The following is a 15,715-nucleotide window of genomic DNA, read 5'->3' as shown; positions in this document are numbered from 1 at the left end:
CCCTGTCCCTCACTCCCAACCATCAAGGGGTCCTATCAGAGGTTCAGTGTGGAGCACATTGGTGCAGCACCTCCCTCCTTCTGGGGACCTTCCTGAGCTCCCCACCAGTGATCAGACAGAGGGAAAAGAGAATCAGTGTTGGCATCCATTAAACCTGACCCTGGAGTTGTTCTGTCCATGTTTCCAGGAACCTGAACAAGGAATGTATTTTATCCCTCCCCTCAGCAAACACAGACCTCCCAAGGGAAATCATGGGCCAGTTGCACTTGAGTTTGTTTTGAGGACAAAGCCATCCATCCTTCTGGACAGATCCACCTGGGGAACTGGCTGGCTCTCATGATATGAGCAACTGTGCCCCTAGAGCACCCATGGCACACATCCTCCAAGCAGCTTCCATGGTCATGGTTCAGCCCACACATCCTTCCCAGTAATGTCACCTCCGTGCCCCAAGCTCCCTGTGACAGGGATCCAAATGTTGACATTACATCACTGTCACTGGAATGGATCCTTTCAGTGCCCAGCAACTGAAAACCCCCAAAGCAACTGATTTGCCTAAATATTTGTTTAAATACTACTAAACCACCACATCACTCAGAGTAAGAGAGCACCTTCAACTCAGGAGTGTAGGAAAGCAAACAATGGTGAGCTGCCCTGTGAGGAACCAAAACCATTTCTGCCTTTTTGATTGGTTGTGTTTAACTGAGAGTCCTTGAGACAACCACAAAAAATAGAGGAAATTGTGTGAAGGAGCAAGCTGCACCACTTCTAATGAGTGTACAAGCAAAGGCAAGCAACACTGGGAATTATTTTTTTGGGGTATCTAAGGACAGTAGAAATTCAGATCAGATTATTAAAACTTCACTGTGAAAAAACCTCCACAATGATTCTGAGCAGAAGGATTTCTGGGCCAGTCTTAGATGATTAATTGCATGTGACACCTTCAGAAACTTGAGATGCTCCATGCAGCACAAAAGGAAATTCAGATTCCCTGCAGCACCACAGGCATATGCTGTACATCCTGGCAGTACCATGGCTCAGGGAGCTCATTTTATTTGTGTAGCCCCTGGGGTGCTGGGAAGGATGGCAGGCAAGGGGTTAAGTAGTGGCACCATGGTTTCTGGAGGGGAAAGGCATGCCTCATTAACCAGCTGGAATTCATCGAGGATATGAACACCAGGGTGGATATGGGAAAAGCAGCAAACACCATATTACTGAGATTTTCAGGGTGCATTGAACACAGGGCCTCAGAGGAGGTCAGTGCCAATGTCCGGATGGTGGCAGGAGGGGAAAACAGCCCTGAGAAGTCAGGGGGCATGGGAAGAGAGTGGGACACCAGGGTGGGGGTCTGGCTGGAGCAACCTTCACTCTGCCACCTCTCCATGCACAGCCATGGCTTCTGTAACCGTCTGCCCAGGAGGACAGGACGGAGGACTGGAGGACAATGAACGCGCAGTCAAGGCTCTGAAAACCTGACTCATCTCTTCCATGTGTTCATCTTCTCCCAGGAGTGCAACCCTCAGATTTCCAGCCCATCACACTCATTCACTGAGCTAACATGGTACAACTGCACACCTCTGTGGTTACTCTGCAGTTGCAAGAGGTGTGAAAGTGTCCAGCACAGCCACCTCACTGCTCAAGGTTCACTTGTCCCAAGCCTTTTGTCCAGCAGACAACATGTGGCAGCTGCAATGCTGCTCCATTAAATATAATGTCATGTGCTTCCCCTTGTGATCAAATCCAGGATTGCTCTGTTATCCCCATTATAAAATTCTAAAGTTAAACTGAGGCATGAAAACCAGATCCACATGGAAAATGAATTCAGCATCTAAAAATGTAAATTAAGAATTTCATTCAGAAAACAGAAAAAATTGATTTCGACTCCTTTATCTGTCCTGGTGAATTTGAAGAGTGTTATTCTGGAAATAATATTTCATTTTAAAGTAAAAAATTAATTAAGGATGGAAGTAAGAGAGCAGAGCTATGCATAACCTCCTACAAGAGGGATTCACAGTAGGCTTATGGAAAAGCAATTTTTCTCTGTTCCTGGGCTCTATTAGTGTTTTAATATTCACATGGCACATTGAGCACAACACAGAAGGTGGAAACCAGACAAGTCCAAACCTCCGTGTGCTTAAGATATTCTTTTGCAGGGTAAGAAATATAGATTTGACCCCACCCCCAGTGAATCCAGCTCTTCCATACTCCAGGAGACTGATTTTGCTCCATTGCTGGAGCTAAAGACTCTTGCCCCATGAATTTTGACTGTTTTGTTCCTCAGACAGATTATTGAGCACTTCTGAGACAAATTGAGAAATAGCTACCCAATGACTTAAAGTCTTTTCCATAGCTCCAAGGATTGCAGTTTTTCTTTAGTCAAAGTTTTCTTAGAAATGCAAGTCCCTGAGACAAAATAGGAGCTAGAAAGTACGTGAAGGTATTGCTCATGGAGTGAAGACAGCGAGACTATTTGTATTACATTTTTTTACCTAGGGCAAGGTTGTGATGGGTTTGTCTGCTCAACCCTGCTCCTTTTTATTTCAAACTTCATCTGGAAGATTTACAGCAGCACTAGCAATGCTAAGGGAGGATTGTTCATCCATTTGCAACTCGAGTTTGGCTGTGATTTACATCTGAAGCAGATATTTTAATCCCACAGTTGCATATCAGGTATAGTTAGATTTACCACAGTTGTTCTTTCCTCCAGTCAAACAAAAAGTCATTTGGGAAAATCATACACATAAATCCATTCATTTATAACATTTTTAAAATCAGTTTTGCAAGCTATGTCCCAGGACAGAGCATTCTAAATCTGAAAACATGCTGTCCTTGAATCACCAGGATTGAGGGACTGTGTCATTGTAGGGGAAAACACACGGCCAACAGAACTGACCCCGCTGACCTCACCCTGTCTTTGCTCCTCAACACCCTCAGCAGAGTGTGTTCAACATTCCAGCTAAAGCACCTGGCTTGGGACCTGCCTCCTGCTTTATTTCCACATATTAGATGCAAAAATTACATTCCATTCCAACACTGAGCCTTTCCATTCAAATCTTCACAGGACCAGACCCAGAATCACGCCACAGTGCTCAGATTGCCTTCCCAGGTGAAGCCACCTCTGACCAGCCAGCCTGACCTCAGACAGTGCCGGTGCCACCAGCTGTAGGTGCTCAGCTTAGCTCTCACCCTGCAAGAGCCATGAGGAGTATTTGTGGGCACTCCCAACCAGCTTTCCTCATTAAGGGAAAAGCCCCAGTGATCCCAAAGAGTGCCAAGAAGGCCCCAAGTGCCAGGGGTCTGTCCCACCATGCAGCTGTTTGGCACAGCACACCATCCCTTACAACATCCTCAGTCATCTTGTGGGCAGGTCCACCCATTTCCATCTCTCCTTAAAGCTTGGCAAAAGCTCTGGGTAGCCAGAGCTTTTGATCTTTATTTTCCTTGCAAACTCCTAAGATTCTGGAAATAATATTTCCATGCCTAAATGACAGAGGAGCAGACCCCAAAGCCATGCAGGCTACAGTAGTGCCGTGCAGATGTGAGAAACACCAAGTTCTTCAGCTGATGTGACCTGCTGCTTGGGGAGTGAAGAGGGTGGTGATATCCCATTGAAAACTACAGGGTATGACTGAAGAAGCACTAAAACATTTAAAACATTGCACCTTTTCTTCCACACTTTTTTTTTTCCCAGTTCATTTAACATTTGCTTCTGGCCCAGGCATGATGTGAGTGTGGGGACAGACTCAAAGCATCATGAAATCACGTTGAGGCGACCCCTTGAGTAACCAACACATTGCTCAGCTTTCCTGTCCATGTGCACCACAGAAGTTGATAGATGGGCTGCATCTGAAAAAAAAGATGCTGCCAGTTCCCTGCATGCAGAAAGCATCAGCCTTGATTGCTTGCAGAGGTGTGCTACTCTTCCAAAGGTCTCCCTCAAGCAACACCTATGCCAAAAGTAAGGATGCAAATTCAACTGTATTGAAGCAAACCAGAGTTTATTTAGCATTTATTACCCATTTTGTTGTCAGACATGGCTTCTTCTGTGTTGGTTTTCCTCTGGTAAACACAGAATTTTATTTTTTTTTAATAAAATATATAAAACATTGTGCATTGCTATCCATAGGAAAACTGTAGTTTAACAACAACAACAACAACAAAAAAGAATAAGGCACATTCCTGTGCAGCATCTTCAAATATATATATATATATATTTAAAACAAAAAGAAAACCTTTTTCAACCTCTTTGAGGTTGTTAACTTCTCACTAGTGACTGACACATCTCTTATATTACCAGAATTTCACTGTTGGAGATGGGTTGGGTTGTGTTTGACAGGGGCCAGCAGGGAGAGCAGACTCAAAAAAAAAAAAAATAGGATTTTATCCCTGAGGTGTCAGTAAAAAAACTAAATGTTCCCATTGAAAAGGAAGATGAAAAGACAGCCATAAATAACTGAACACACTATGGCAAACATCCAAGCACCGAGATGATTTCACGATGGAAGAATCCCCCTCCCTCCCATCCCCCAGTTCTTAACAAGTCCTATTTGCTGTTGGGTTGTAATTAGGTTAATCTCATGGCTTCTGAAGTCACAAGACAATCGGCCAGGATGCACCTCCCCCAAATCATCTTTCCAGAGTTGTCATTTTGTTCACAATTCTCCCACAGTCCTCGGGAAAGGGGAACCAAAAAATCCTCAATGGAGACCAGATCCTGGAGAGCCTCGCTGTCCAGCCAAGAAAGGAGCACTCACACCAGGATGTGCCCAATGCCATATCCCACACGGGAGAGCTGCCATTGTCTTCTCCCTGCCTGCTGCTCAGAAATGAAGTTGGCAAGTTGGCAATCACTTCTTTGAAACCAGAAAGCGTCCGGGAAGAGGGGTGATACCAAGGTGTCAGGGAGAGAGATGGGGAATCATCATGGCTGTCCATCCATGCCGCTCCAGGTGGCACACCTGATGGGAAAAAGGGAGATGCCCGTGTTGTATTGCTCCCTCCCTCTCCTCCCTGAGGCGTGGGGCAGCCCCGGGGAGCAGGGCAGGAGCACGGAGCCCCCATGGCTCAGTAGTAGCGGTTGAGGCTCCTGGTGCCGGGAATGTCGGGCTGCCCGTTCATCCAGATCTCGCGGATGATGCGCTCCCGCTCCTCCAGCCGCTGCGCCCGCTCCAGCTCCTCCGCCGAGGTGAACACGTTCATGTTCAAAGTCCTCTCGAACCTGCGGTGCCTGCGGGCAGACAGGTCCGACGTGGTGTCCGAGTCGTCGTCACTGTCGCTGCTGTCGCTGTCGCTCTCCCGCTCCCGGGGAGGTTTTTTGGAGGAGGAGCGCTTGCAGTCCGTCCGGCAGGACACCCGGAGCACCAGGGCCAGCAGGGTCAGCACGAGTCCAATGCACACTCCGGACACGAAATACAGCGCAGCCCGCTCGGGGTTTTCTGCAGGGAGAAAGGAAATGATGGAGGAAAAGAACCCTTCAAAGAGCAGAACACACGCAGCCCCTACGCACACACACCACAACACTTTCTGGAGGGGCCGAGTTTCCACTGGCTGGTTTTACTTCCATGTCCTCCTGTCTCCTCCCACCAGGGCAATCAGGAATTTAAACCCTGGATTTGCTGCCAAGGCATTTGCCCACATGCAGAATGTGGGTTTGCTGCAGTTGTGTTTTGGAGTTGTCTGGAAGGGAAGGGAGCAGCCCACAGAATTAAATCTGATTCCCATGGGGTGGCTGCACAGGCAGCTGCAGGTAAGTGCATCTTGCTGTTGCATCCTCTACCTTCTCACCAGGCATAAGGATGATTATAAAACTTTATGTGCCCTGTGCTGTGGCCCAGCTGAAATGGGAGGCTTGGCAGCATCGCAAAAATGCACGTTATTTATTCATAGACTTCATTTGCTTATCTAAGGCAAGAGTGCTGGCTCCCTGCCCAGACCACCAAAATATCTACCTGTGCTCCACAGGCAGAACTGGAGTCAGTGCACCAACAGGATGAGTCCTGCACAGCCACATTTCTGAGGTGATATAACAAGACTCCAAAGGATCCACAATGCCTTTCAAACTAGGTCATCTTGTTTATGTACCACCTCCTTTCTTTTTTTTTTCCTCTTTTTTTTTGGTTCATGGGACTACTTAGATGTGTAATTATGATAAATGTTGTTACTGCCATTCCCCTGGGCTGAATCATCCTGGTTTATTGGTGCACTAAATGGGTAAAGGTGAACTGAGCAGAAATGTCAAGGCTAGCTCTACTCTGCAGCGTCTGCTGAGTGTCTTGAGCTCAAGGATGGAGTCAGTTCCTCAGATGAGTTTTACTCCCTTGAACCCAGAGATGGATCTATAACAGCTTCTGCCAGCTGAGACTCTGACATTCGACCCCAAAAGATCTCTGCAGCTAAAAGGCTTCTCTTCTCTGCACTATACTTTTAGAAGTGCCCTTTCTAGCCAATCTCCTAAAGCAAAGTTTGTCAAAGGTGAACTGGAAACTATTTGGAGATGTTCAAAACTCAACAGTGCAAGACCCTGCTCTAATTTCAAAGCTGGCTCTAAATTAGAAGTTAGCTGTGCTCTGACCAGGGGATTGGACCTGGTGACCTGCAGAGGCCTCTTCCAACCTAAATTGTTCTTTGACTCCATGGTCAGAGCCCAAACACTGGCTTGTGCTGTTCTAAGCAGCCTGTAGTTCAGGGCCTGGAGGTGCTCATGGAGCAGTTACAGAGATTAAATGCCTTTGTGCTCTTCGCTTCTCTCCCAAATGACTCTCAAAGGTGACTGATGAGCCAAGGTAGAAGAAGATGTCAAGATAGTCTGAAAATTGGCTAATAAATCATTAAACTGATCCAAGAGTGGTTGGTATGGATGACATGGGGGAAAATCAGGTTGAAGATAGGACAAAGAAAGCTGAGGAAAGTGCAGTGGATAAGTCCAAAAAAACAAAGAGGTGGGCCAGCCTCCTGCAAACTTGGCTGTAATGCAAAGAACAAGCAGGACACTGAACTGAATGTGCCAGTGGGCCCATGACAGGGGGTTAGAACTGATGGCCTTTAGGTCTTTAGATGGTCTGTAAGGTATCTTCTAACCAAACATTCTACAAAATGCAGCAGTAGTTGCAAGGTCAAGACCAAAGCCACAGGCTTTAAACTAAGATATTTTGACAAAAGCAAGACAGCAAAATTCCAAAGGTAAAAGAGAAGATACCAGAGCAGGCAAGGAGAATGTGCCAATGGCTCCTGCAGCAGCCTGGCTGAGTGAAATTCTGCTTCCATTGGAGGCAATGGGTTCTCTGAATGCAAGGGTCAGGACTCAAAACTGCAGCCTCCTTTGTGCAGTAGGAGGAAAAAGCAAAGGCTGCTGCTGTCCTATGTAAACAGTAAAGAAAAAAAAACCAGGAAAAGCAGAGTCCCTACCTGATAACACTTTTACCTCCATGTGCAATTTAACTGAGGACAGTAATCACCCAGCTCCTCTTGCAGGTAGCCCTAAGAAGGGCTCTGGGGACACCTGGATCATGGGAGTGTGAGCAAAAGAGCAGAACTGGGGTGTCTGTACTGGAAGGCACTGAGTGCAGTCTGCCTTGGCTCTGCCTGGCTGAGAGGATGCCATGAGCACTTCCCTGAGCATCAGTCCTGCACACACATGGGCTTGATTTTGTTGCATTAGTTCCACTGCTTGCTCCTTTAGAGCAACTCATTAAAAAAACATAGACTGGAGCCTGAGACACAGACACATGTAGATCCTCTGCCCCAAATTTTGCCCTTGTCTTGCCTTTCCTTTCTCCTCCACATTCCTTTTTCCATGCTACTGTATCCAGTACATGAGCAATTTTACCTCCATTGCTACTTAAGCAACTATTTTTCTTCCCCTGCCTGTGCTCATCCGTACAGCCCTTCATGCAGTGCAAGAGCTGTAATTGAATTTTTGGGCTCCAGTGGCATTTATGAGCTCCTACAGCTACTCTGTCAACATCTGAGACATTGTCTGGACTTCCTCACAGAGATGTAACCCTGTGTTCAGCTGCAGTCTTGACATTTATCGTGTATAAAATCCACTTGCACCACAGCATCTTCTTTTTTTTTTTTTTCACAGCAGAAAAAGCAACTTAAGCTAAAAACCACAGGCTCTGCTTTTTCTCACTTCAAGTAGCCAAGTCAGCGATAGTCTAGATTCTAGATTTGGGGGTTTGATGGCTGATTAGTAATTTTGAGAGCCTAACCCACTGCATGTTCTACTTGTAAAGACCAAAACCAGGCACCTTGTTCAGCAAATGGATGCTCAGCACCTTCCAAAAGCTTGAAGATGGCCCAGATTCATCACACCAACAGCGAAGCTCCTCAAAACACTCATTATACTTGGAAAAAAGTTCTTTAAAAGTGTATGGGCATGAGTATCAGGTGTTAGCACAATTTTGATATGCATTCTTGTGTGTGTATGGGTGTATACACTCATTAAAACATAGATTTTGACCACCGAAGCTTTTTCTTCCAATGCTGTAGATGACAGCTCCCAGCTTCCAGCAGAACCCAGTTTCTGCCAATCTCTTTGGCTGGGGCTACCTTGCTCCTTCTTTGTATTTCTCTCCCTGTATTGGAAGCATTGATAAAAATGTCAGTGATTCAAGCCTAAAATTAGTCCATGCAGACAAAAGATATATGTTCTACCTAACCCTCTACACAAAAGCCACCATTTTCTAGGCACTCAAACTAGACAAAAAAAAATTAAAAACACATTTATTTTATTTTTCCAACCAAACCAGCAGCAATTACGGAGCTTGTTTCCTGAGGGCTAACAATGTGCTGGGAGCATCAGCCCAGACTGCCATTAATTCCCCAGGAAATGCCCCAGGCCAAGGCTGTTATTGCTATTATAATAAATTGTTTCAATAAATAAAAAACAATCTAGGCATTAACGCTGCTGGCTTCCTGTAATGGCTTCATGCATTCCAAAACCTCAGTGGGGAGGAAAATTTCAGATGGCCCCCAGTAAAAGTTCAGCATTAAGCATGGCCAGACAAACAGCAGGAGCAATATCTTCTAGGGAATTTGCAGTCAGCCCCACAGGCTGCTAAAATCCCCTGATAGAACAGAGGAAGCTCTCCAGGAGCCCCTTATTAATAAGGCTCAGGCCAAGCAGTCTAAAATTTGGAATGATCTCCCCTGGGCTGTATTTTGGAAGCCCCTTGTTAATAACTTGGCAGCAAAGCTTTGCTTATGAAAGAAGAATAAAACAGGAATTTGTGGAGGTTTCCCTCCAACTACTTCATCCTAAATGCAGTGACAAAACTGGGATAAGTCTCCTGTCCGAAGGGAGGCACTGGAAGAGCTCTGATACATTTTGAATGTTTAATATTTATGTAACCTTGAGGCATGTTTCAGGTCTTGATAGTCTGTGACTGCAAGGACAGTTCCAGCTGTCACTGAGACTGCTGAAGACTTTCCAAACACTCAGGAACAGGTCCACAATAAATTACAGGTCTGAGGTTTGTAGGCAGAGATAGCCTCTAATTAAAAACCTAATTTTATAAAGAAAATCAGCTTTCAAATTAAGGGTGTCTCTGAGTCTTTTGCAAGACTGAACTCTAAATAATATTTATCTGTTGGATCAGCTACTAATTTCATTTCTCATCGACATTATTCACACTTTTTCCCTGTTTCTGAAGAAATAGGTTCTGGAATCTGGGATGAGATTGACACCTAACTGGCTCCGATATTTAACCATGATAGCTGCAAATCAGGACTCTTTTGCTTCCTGCTTTTCACTATTTTGATTTTTATTATTCAGGTGTCCATAGGAAGATTTCCAGCTCTTATGTGGGAATATCAGTCCAAAAGATGGTGGAAATGAGCACAGAGGCTTTTGCTAATACTGGCACTTCTCTGTGCACTGCAAGACTCTGCATGTGTGAGTGACTGAGTGTGCACACTCTTCACCTGCAGCTGCCCACCCAAAACTGCCATTTTGTGCACAAAATGTGAACACCATTGAGCACAGAAGGGATTCCACTATTTGTGGATGCTCTCCCCAGGCTAAAAAACACCCCACTGCCAGGAGAGAGGAAAGGCAGTAGAGAGGATCATCCCTTCAAACCTGCACTTTACCCATGAAATAGCAAAAACCCACAGCTTCATTTCCCTATAGTGGACCTGCGAGTATCCACCACCCTCTGCCCCAAGAGAAAAACCACTTTTTTATACTGCCCCTGCCTATTTACAGTTTTCTTTTGCAAACTCCTATTCTGAGACAACTCATCAGCATGGGGAAGCCCTGAATGCAGCACTTTCAGTCTGCAGAGAGCACCTGAGGGACGTTTTCAGTGTCATGGAACAGAGCAGCTCTTGCACTGCTGTTTCTCTTTGGCACCAGAGCTGTGGTCAGGAGCAGTGGGAAGATGTGTGACCCAGAACCAGCCCTCCCTGGCTGCTCAATACCTTGACTTTCCTGAGCCACTATAATGGATCCTCTATGGACATCAGCTGTGGCTTGAGCTGCCTTCAGGGCCCCAAACTCAGGCAGGCACAAAAAAAAAATCCAACTGCTCTGCTGTTCAAAATATGCACTATGAAGAGGGGTGGCTTGGCAGTGCTCTAGTTTTATGTAAATTATATTTGTGCCCTGTGACACAGAAGTCATAAGCTAAAACATCTCATACTCACATATAACAAAATAAATCACGACAAATCCATCATTTCCACTAAAAGCAGAGGCTAAATTACATGCAGCAGATAAAGATGGTTTAGGACATCTGCTGTTTCAATCCACGGGTCAGTCATCAAGTATTTTTGTAATAAATAACAAACTGGACATATATGTCGCTGAGACTGAAACCCATCTAACAGCCATGGTGAGGAATGTGGGAACCAGCTGATCTTTAAGGGCTCTTCCAACCTAAAACATTCTATGGTTCCATGATACATTGGAAAACATAAGTCCTGAACTCAGCATGTGAAACCAAAGTTTTGAGGTCTGAGTTTACCTATTTGACATCCAGTAGATGTGAACACCACACAAGGAAACCACAACAAGACAGGACAGACAAATCCCACAGCAACAGGACAGTTAAAGTTGTTTGTGCTGCAGTAAAATGTGGAGGCTCCTGCCAAGGCTGACACCTTGTGACAGGGATGAATCAACACTTTGTGCCCCAAAACCAACATAGAGTCAAAGAGCTCTGCTGTGGTCAGTGGAAGCAAAGTCCATGGAGCATTGTCAGCAGCCCTGAATCACAGTCCCAAATATCCTGGACCATTAATCCTACAGCTTTCTCTGCTCATTACTGTTCAGATGGGGAACACAATATTAACAGAATTTTGTTTTATAGTAGGGATGGGAAGGTAGGTACTCTCATGTTAAATCTGGTAGCTGTAGGTAAGGGGGAAGAAGTGGTATAGACAGAAGACTCCTTTAAAGCTTGTTTGTTTAACTTTTCCTTGGAAATACTCATGCAAGAAAACAAATCTATCCTACACAGCTATCTTCTGTGAAGAACACTACTAATCCCATTTAATCTGCCTGACTCTGAGGGCTGTCATGAAAAAATGCATCCTGATGACAGCACTAGATGTGTAGAAGGGCAGAAATTTGTACAACCCTTCATGGTGCTTTTAGAAGAATCCTTCACTAAATAATATGCAGAAACACTCTCACTAATCTACTCAGTGGTTCCAAAGTGAAAAGCCCAAGTTAGTTTCTTCAAATCCAAATACTTGAATTAGCAGCATGGGGGCATCTCAGCAAGAGCAAGAGCATTGGCAGCAAGAACGCACACTGTTTAATGAATTAGCAAGACTGAAATAGCTGGCAGACACGAAAAAGTAGCTCACAAATACTGGAGTTTTAGTTAATATTGCTTTGAACACTTCCAGGAATGGGGCAGCCACAACCTCCCTGGGCCACCTCTGCCAGTGTCTCACCATCCTCACAGTAAAGAATTTCTTTCTAATATCTAATCTAAACCCACTCTCTTTCAGTTTAAAGGCATTCCCCCTGGTTCTGTCACTTTTCATTTACCTTTTAACGTGAATTTTTTTTAGAAGACTGCTCCCCTGTTACTTGAAAGATACACGTGGGTGAAAGATAAACTGTGATCCAAGGAAATCTTACTCTAAAGTAGATTTAAATATACAATTAAGTAGACTCTCAAGTTACTTCATCTTCACACTTCTACTGAAGATAAGCCAAATTCTCTTAAGCAGTGTAAAGATTTGAGTGCTGCTTATTTTCCAAATTACAGGACAACAAACTTGCCTCTCTAATGAGCCAGGCTTTGATCTCCAGGAAAATGAAGCATTAGGAATAATACCACTTGTAAGATTACATTGTGTTTAACTGCAGATGAGAGCAGAGCCAGTGGAAAGCAGTGCACAATAAACTCTGTTATACACTGCCTGCTAGAGCTGCCCCAGTCAGGCCTTTCAAGAGAGAATTCGCTGAGAGAAGAATGAAATACACAAACAGTTCAGAGAGGCAGATTTAGCGCTGGGTAACTGTGAAAGGAGGGTCTACAAAAAGCTTTCAGGAGCCCAGGGAGGTGTGAGACACCAGACAAACAGTACCTGTGATGAAGGCATAGGCTGCCAGGATGTTGCTGAGCAGGGCCATCTCCGTGCCGACGCCCACGGGCTCCATGCTGCTGCTGCTGCTACTGCTGAGCCCCGGCGGTTCTGTCTCATCCACAGGGAGCAGGAGGGGGGTGTTGTCTACGGGGTAGAAAGCGGCTGACCTCCCCTTCTTCTTCTCTGCTTTGACACAGAAAGGGAATGAGGAATGAGGAATGTAGAACGCGACCCAGCCCTACCTCGCCTTATCCCCAGGTCAGCATCTGTGTTCAGAAATCTGGAGCTGCTTGACAGGGAACCACCCAAATTTGTCCCTTTTTGGGGGGTAATGAAACCTTCTCAAGCAGCTTCAGCTGAGCTCACACCCCATCTGCATCCAGGCATCATCATCATCTCTCCCCCATCTCCTGCTCTTTCATGTCACCACTTAAACACACCCACCTATGCTACAGCAAATATATAATCAGGTTTCTTTTCTCTTATGTAAATCAAAGGAGCCTTTATCAACAATGGGTCCAGCTAAGCTTGTAAGGAGGACTGGAAAACACAGGCAGAGCCCACAACCCTCTGCTGGTGTGGTGCTGTAGTGATCCATCCACAGCTGGCAAACAGACGTGCTTTCTCCCCAGCCTTCGTGGGGAAGGGCAGACCTGAGTTTATGACTTCCTTCAGAAGCCTGCTCGTATTGTGTTTCACCCAGACACCATTTCCCCTCTGGAGAGGTGAGTGAACATGGGTTAATGATTTGATTTTATTTGTTGAGGACTAGAGTTAAGGAGGCAGCTCATTCCAGGAGGCTCAAAGAGACCCTTTCAGACCTTATCAGCTCACTGTTGAGGCCTCCCCACACCTTGATCTGCAGGCAGACACCCCCACTACTCACAGAACAGTAATTGTTTTCAACACAGGAAAAAGTCAGTGCACAGGATCCAGCTCCATCATCCATGTGAGTTTTTAACTGTAGCTATTATAGATTTCCAGACTCCCTTCTCTGGGTGTCTAGTTCTGGGCAAAAGCAAGCACCACTCTGTAAAATCACAGACTTGCACCTGGCTTCTGCTTATCTGCAGGTATTAAACTCAAGACACTGCCACCTCCATCTCCAATGATGCCACCAGTGCCATGCAAGCAAAGGCATTCTGTCAGGAGTGGTGACGTGAGATGGTCTCTGTTCCTTGCCTGCCTGATCCATCTGCTTTCCCTGCAAACCCAGCAGCACAAGACATCATCTTCAGCTTCCCGCTGCGGGTGCCAGGAAGCAGCTCAGCCCAAGGAAGCAGTAACAGAAAGTGAGGGGTGTCAAAGAGAACAGGTAATACTGGATGGAGAGGGACTGAGGGCAGGAATGTGTGTGCAGTGATGCCAACTCCTAATCTGCCTGGAGGAGAACCAGCGGGGATGGATGTCCAGGTGTCACTATGAGGGATCAGCCCCAAGGAATGTGGGCACAGCTGTACCTCTGCCACTGAATAGCTGCATGGCCTTGGGAAAGCCACATATTCAAGGTTACCATGGTGTTAATGACTGGATTCCAAGCAAAATGTTTAAACATGAGTGCTTGGGTGTCATATCCCAAAGTGTAAAATATCCCAAGAGCCTCTTGCTTTAGGAGAATAGAGGTTACTGCAGACCCCTTGTGCAAAATGGACACAGAAGGTCCAAGGGCACATTTGGCAGGAAATCAATAGCAACATTTCACAATATTTTTTGGTTCAGAATTTTTTAAAATTCACATTAACATGCCCTCTAATATCTCCTTTATCCTCCCTGTCTGGTAAATCTGCCTGTACAAGTGTTCAAATTTTTCCCTACTGCTGTTCCAAGGAAATCCAGAGATGCATGGTAAATATTTAACTTCCAAAAACTGAACCTAAAACTTGGATATTTCAGAGCATCTCAAGTAGCACCATGGATCTAAACTAAGGCAAAAGAATCCTGCTATTAGCTGATGGATAGCAGAGAGTCATTCAGCTCTCCCCACAGCAGACACTTGAAGCTCAATGTATTTGCTCATACACAAACATCTAAGACACCCCAGGGTCAGGAGGACATCCATGCAGAGATAGCAGGTATGAAAAGGGATGCAGGGAAAATTCCCATTCATCTAGAAGCCAGGTGAACACCCCAGGTGATCACAAATGACACATTTGTGTGGGGGTAATTGAATCCTGCCCGAGATGTCTCTGACTGAGGTCTGGCTCTGAGCTAGTTAATTATATTAACTAGCTCACATAATTGAGGAAAATGAAGGGCACCACCAGGAAATAACCTCATACATATTTCCTATGTCAGAGGGACACCACCTCTGTTGGGTGTGGAGTAGCCCTTGTAAGCCATGTGCCACAACAGTGTCTTCAGGAGGCAGAGTAAGGGATAACTCCTCTCGAGATGTGAGGTGTAAGAAGAATCCCTTTTTTTTTTTTTCACTTCTAACTTGTCAAATGAACAGATGCAATCAAACATGTTTTAAAATTAATAGGGCCTGCATACACTAAACTCCAGCAAAGAGCACCACAAAACCACAGAACTGGTTTTATCATTGGCAGGATTGTACAAGCACAGACACAGAAGGCAGAAAATGACTGGACTTATGCAGGAAGGAAAAAACAAACACACACAATTTCTCAAGGGCCATATGTTACTACACTATGGGGTTCCCTGGTCTGCCATTTCTTTAAGGATCATACTAAAAGATATTCCCTTTCCTCCCTGCTGGCTTTGGAGACTTTTCAATGCCTAATCAGCTCACTACTGCCGGTTTTCTCCTCACCACGCTTTCTTAGCTGTTGCCAGTCACTTGAATGGTTTCTCTGTGAGTTTACACCAAAGCTGAACAAAATTCTTTCAGCCAGCAGTAAATTTGCCCAACACCACAGTATGAGCACAGGAGAGGTTATTCATGATACCAGGCTGACATTAGCAAATAGTTTTAACAAAAGAAATAAAACAGGAAGGGAGATTACAGAAATTTCCAATTATTTTGTTATTTTTGAAACATTCTTCTAGGTTTTAATTTCAAAATGACATCTTTGTTTGAAAAGTGGTGCATATTTTGAAAGTGAATGAATTAACTATGTGAAAACTAAACAAAAGGCGTCATTCGTAGTAGTTAAAATGTTTAGATGAGTGGAAATGAGTTCAGGATATTTTTCCTTGCTTAAAAGAATCT

General features: G+C 45.0%; 1 protein-coding gene across 1 annotated transcript in view; it reads right to left on the bottom strand.

Moving 5' to 3' along the window:
* Nucleotides 1-3,976: 3,976 nt before the first annotated feature.
* Nucleotides 3,977-15,715, bottom strand: part of EVA1A (eva-1 homolog A, regulator of programmed cell death) — a 12,618-nt gene continuing 879 nt past the window's right edge. The window contains exons 2-3 of the mRNA XM_031066732.1: nt 12,544-12,726; nt 3,977-5,432 (exon numbers count right to left, since the gene is read on the bottom strand). Of these exons, the coding sequence (XP_030922592.1) occupies nt 5,062-5,432; nt 12,544-12,616 (444 nt within the window). The 5' untranslated portion in view covers nt 12,617-12,726 and the 3' untranslated portion in view covers nt 3,977-5,061. The remainder of the gene's footprint in view (nt 5,433-12,543; nt 12,727-15,715) is intronic.

The sequence above is a fragment of the Geospiza fortis genome, unplaced genomic scaffold, assembly GCF_000277835.1.
Source record: "Geospiza fortis unplaced genomic scaffold, GeoFor_1.0 scaffold98, whole genome shotgun sequence".
Taxonomy (NCBI): Eukaryota; Metazoa; Chordata; class Aves; order Passeriformes; family Thraupidae; genus Geospiza; species Geospiza fortis.
The sequence above is the reverse complement of the archived record's forward strand: the minus strand, read 5'-3'. Positions and strand labels throughout refer to the sequence as shown.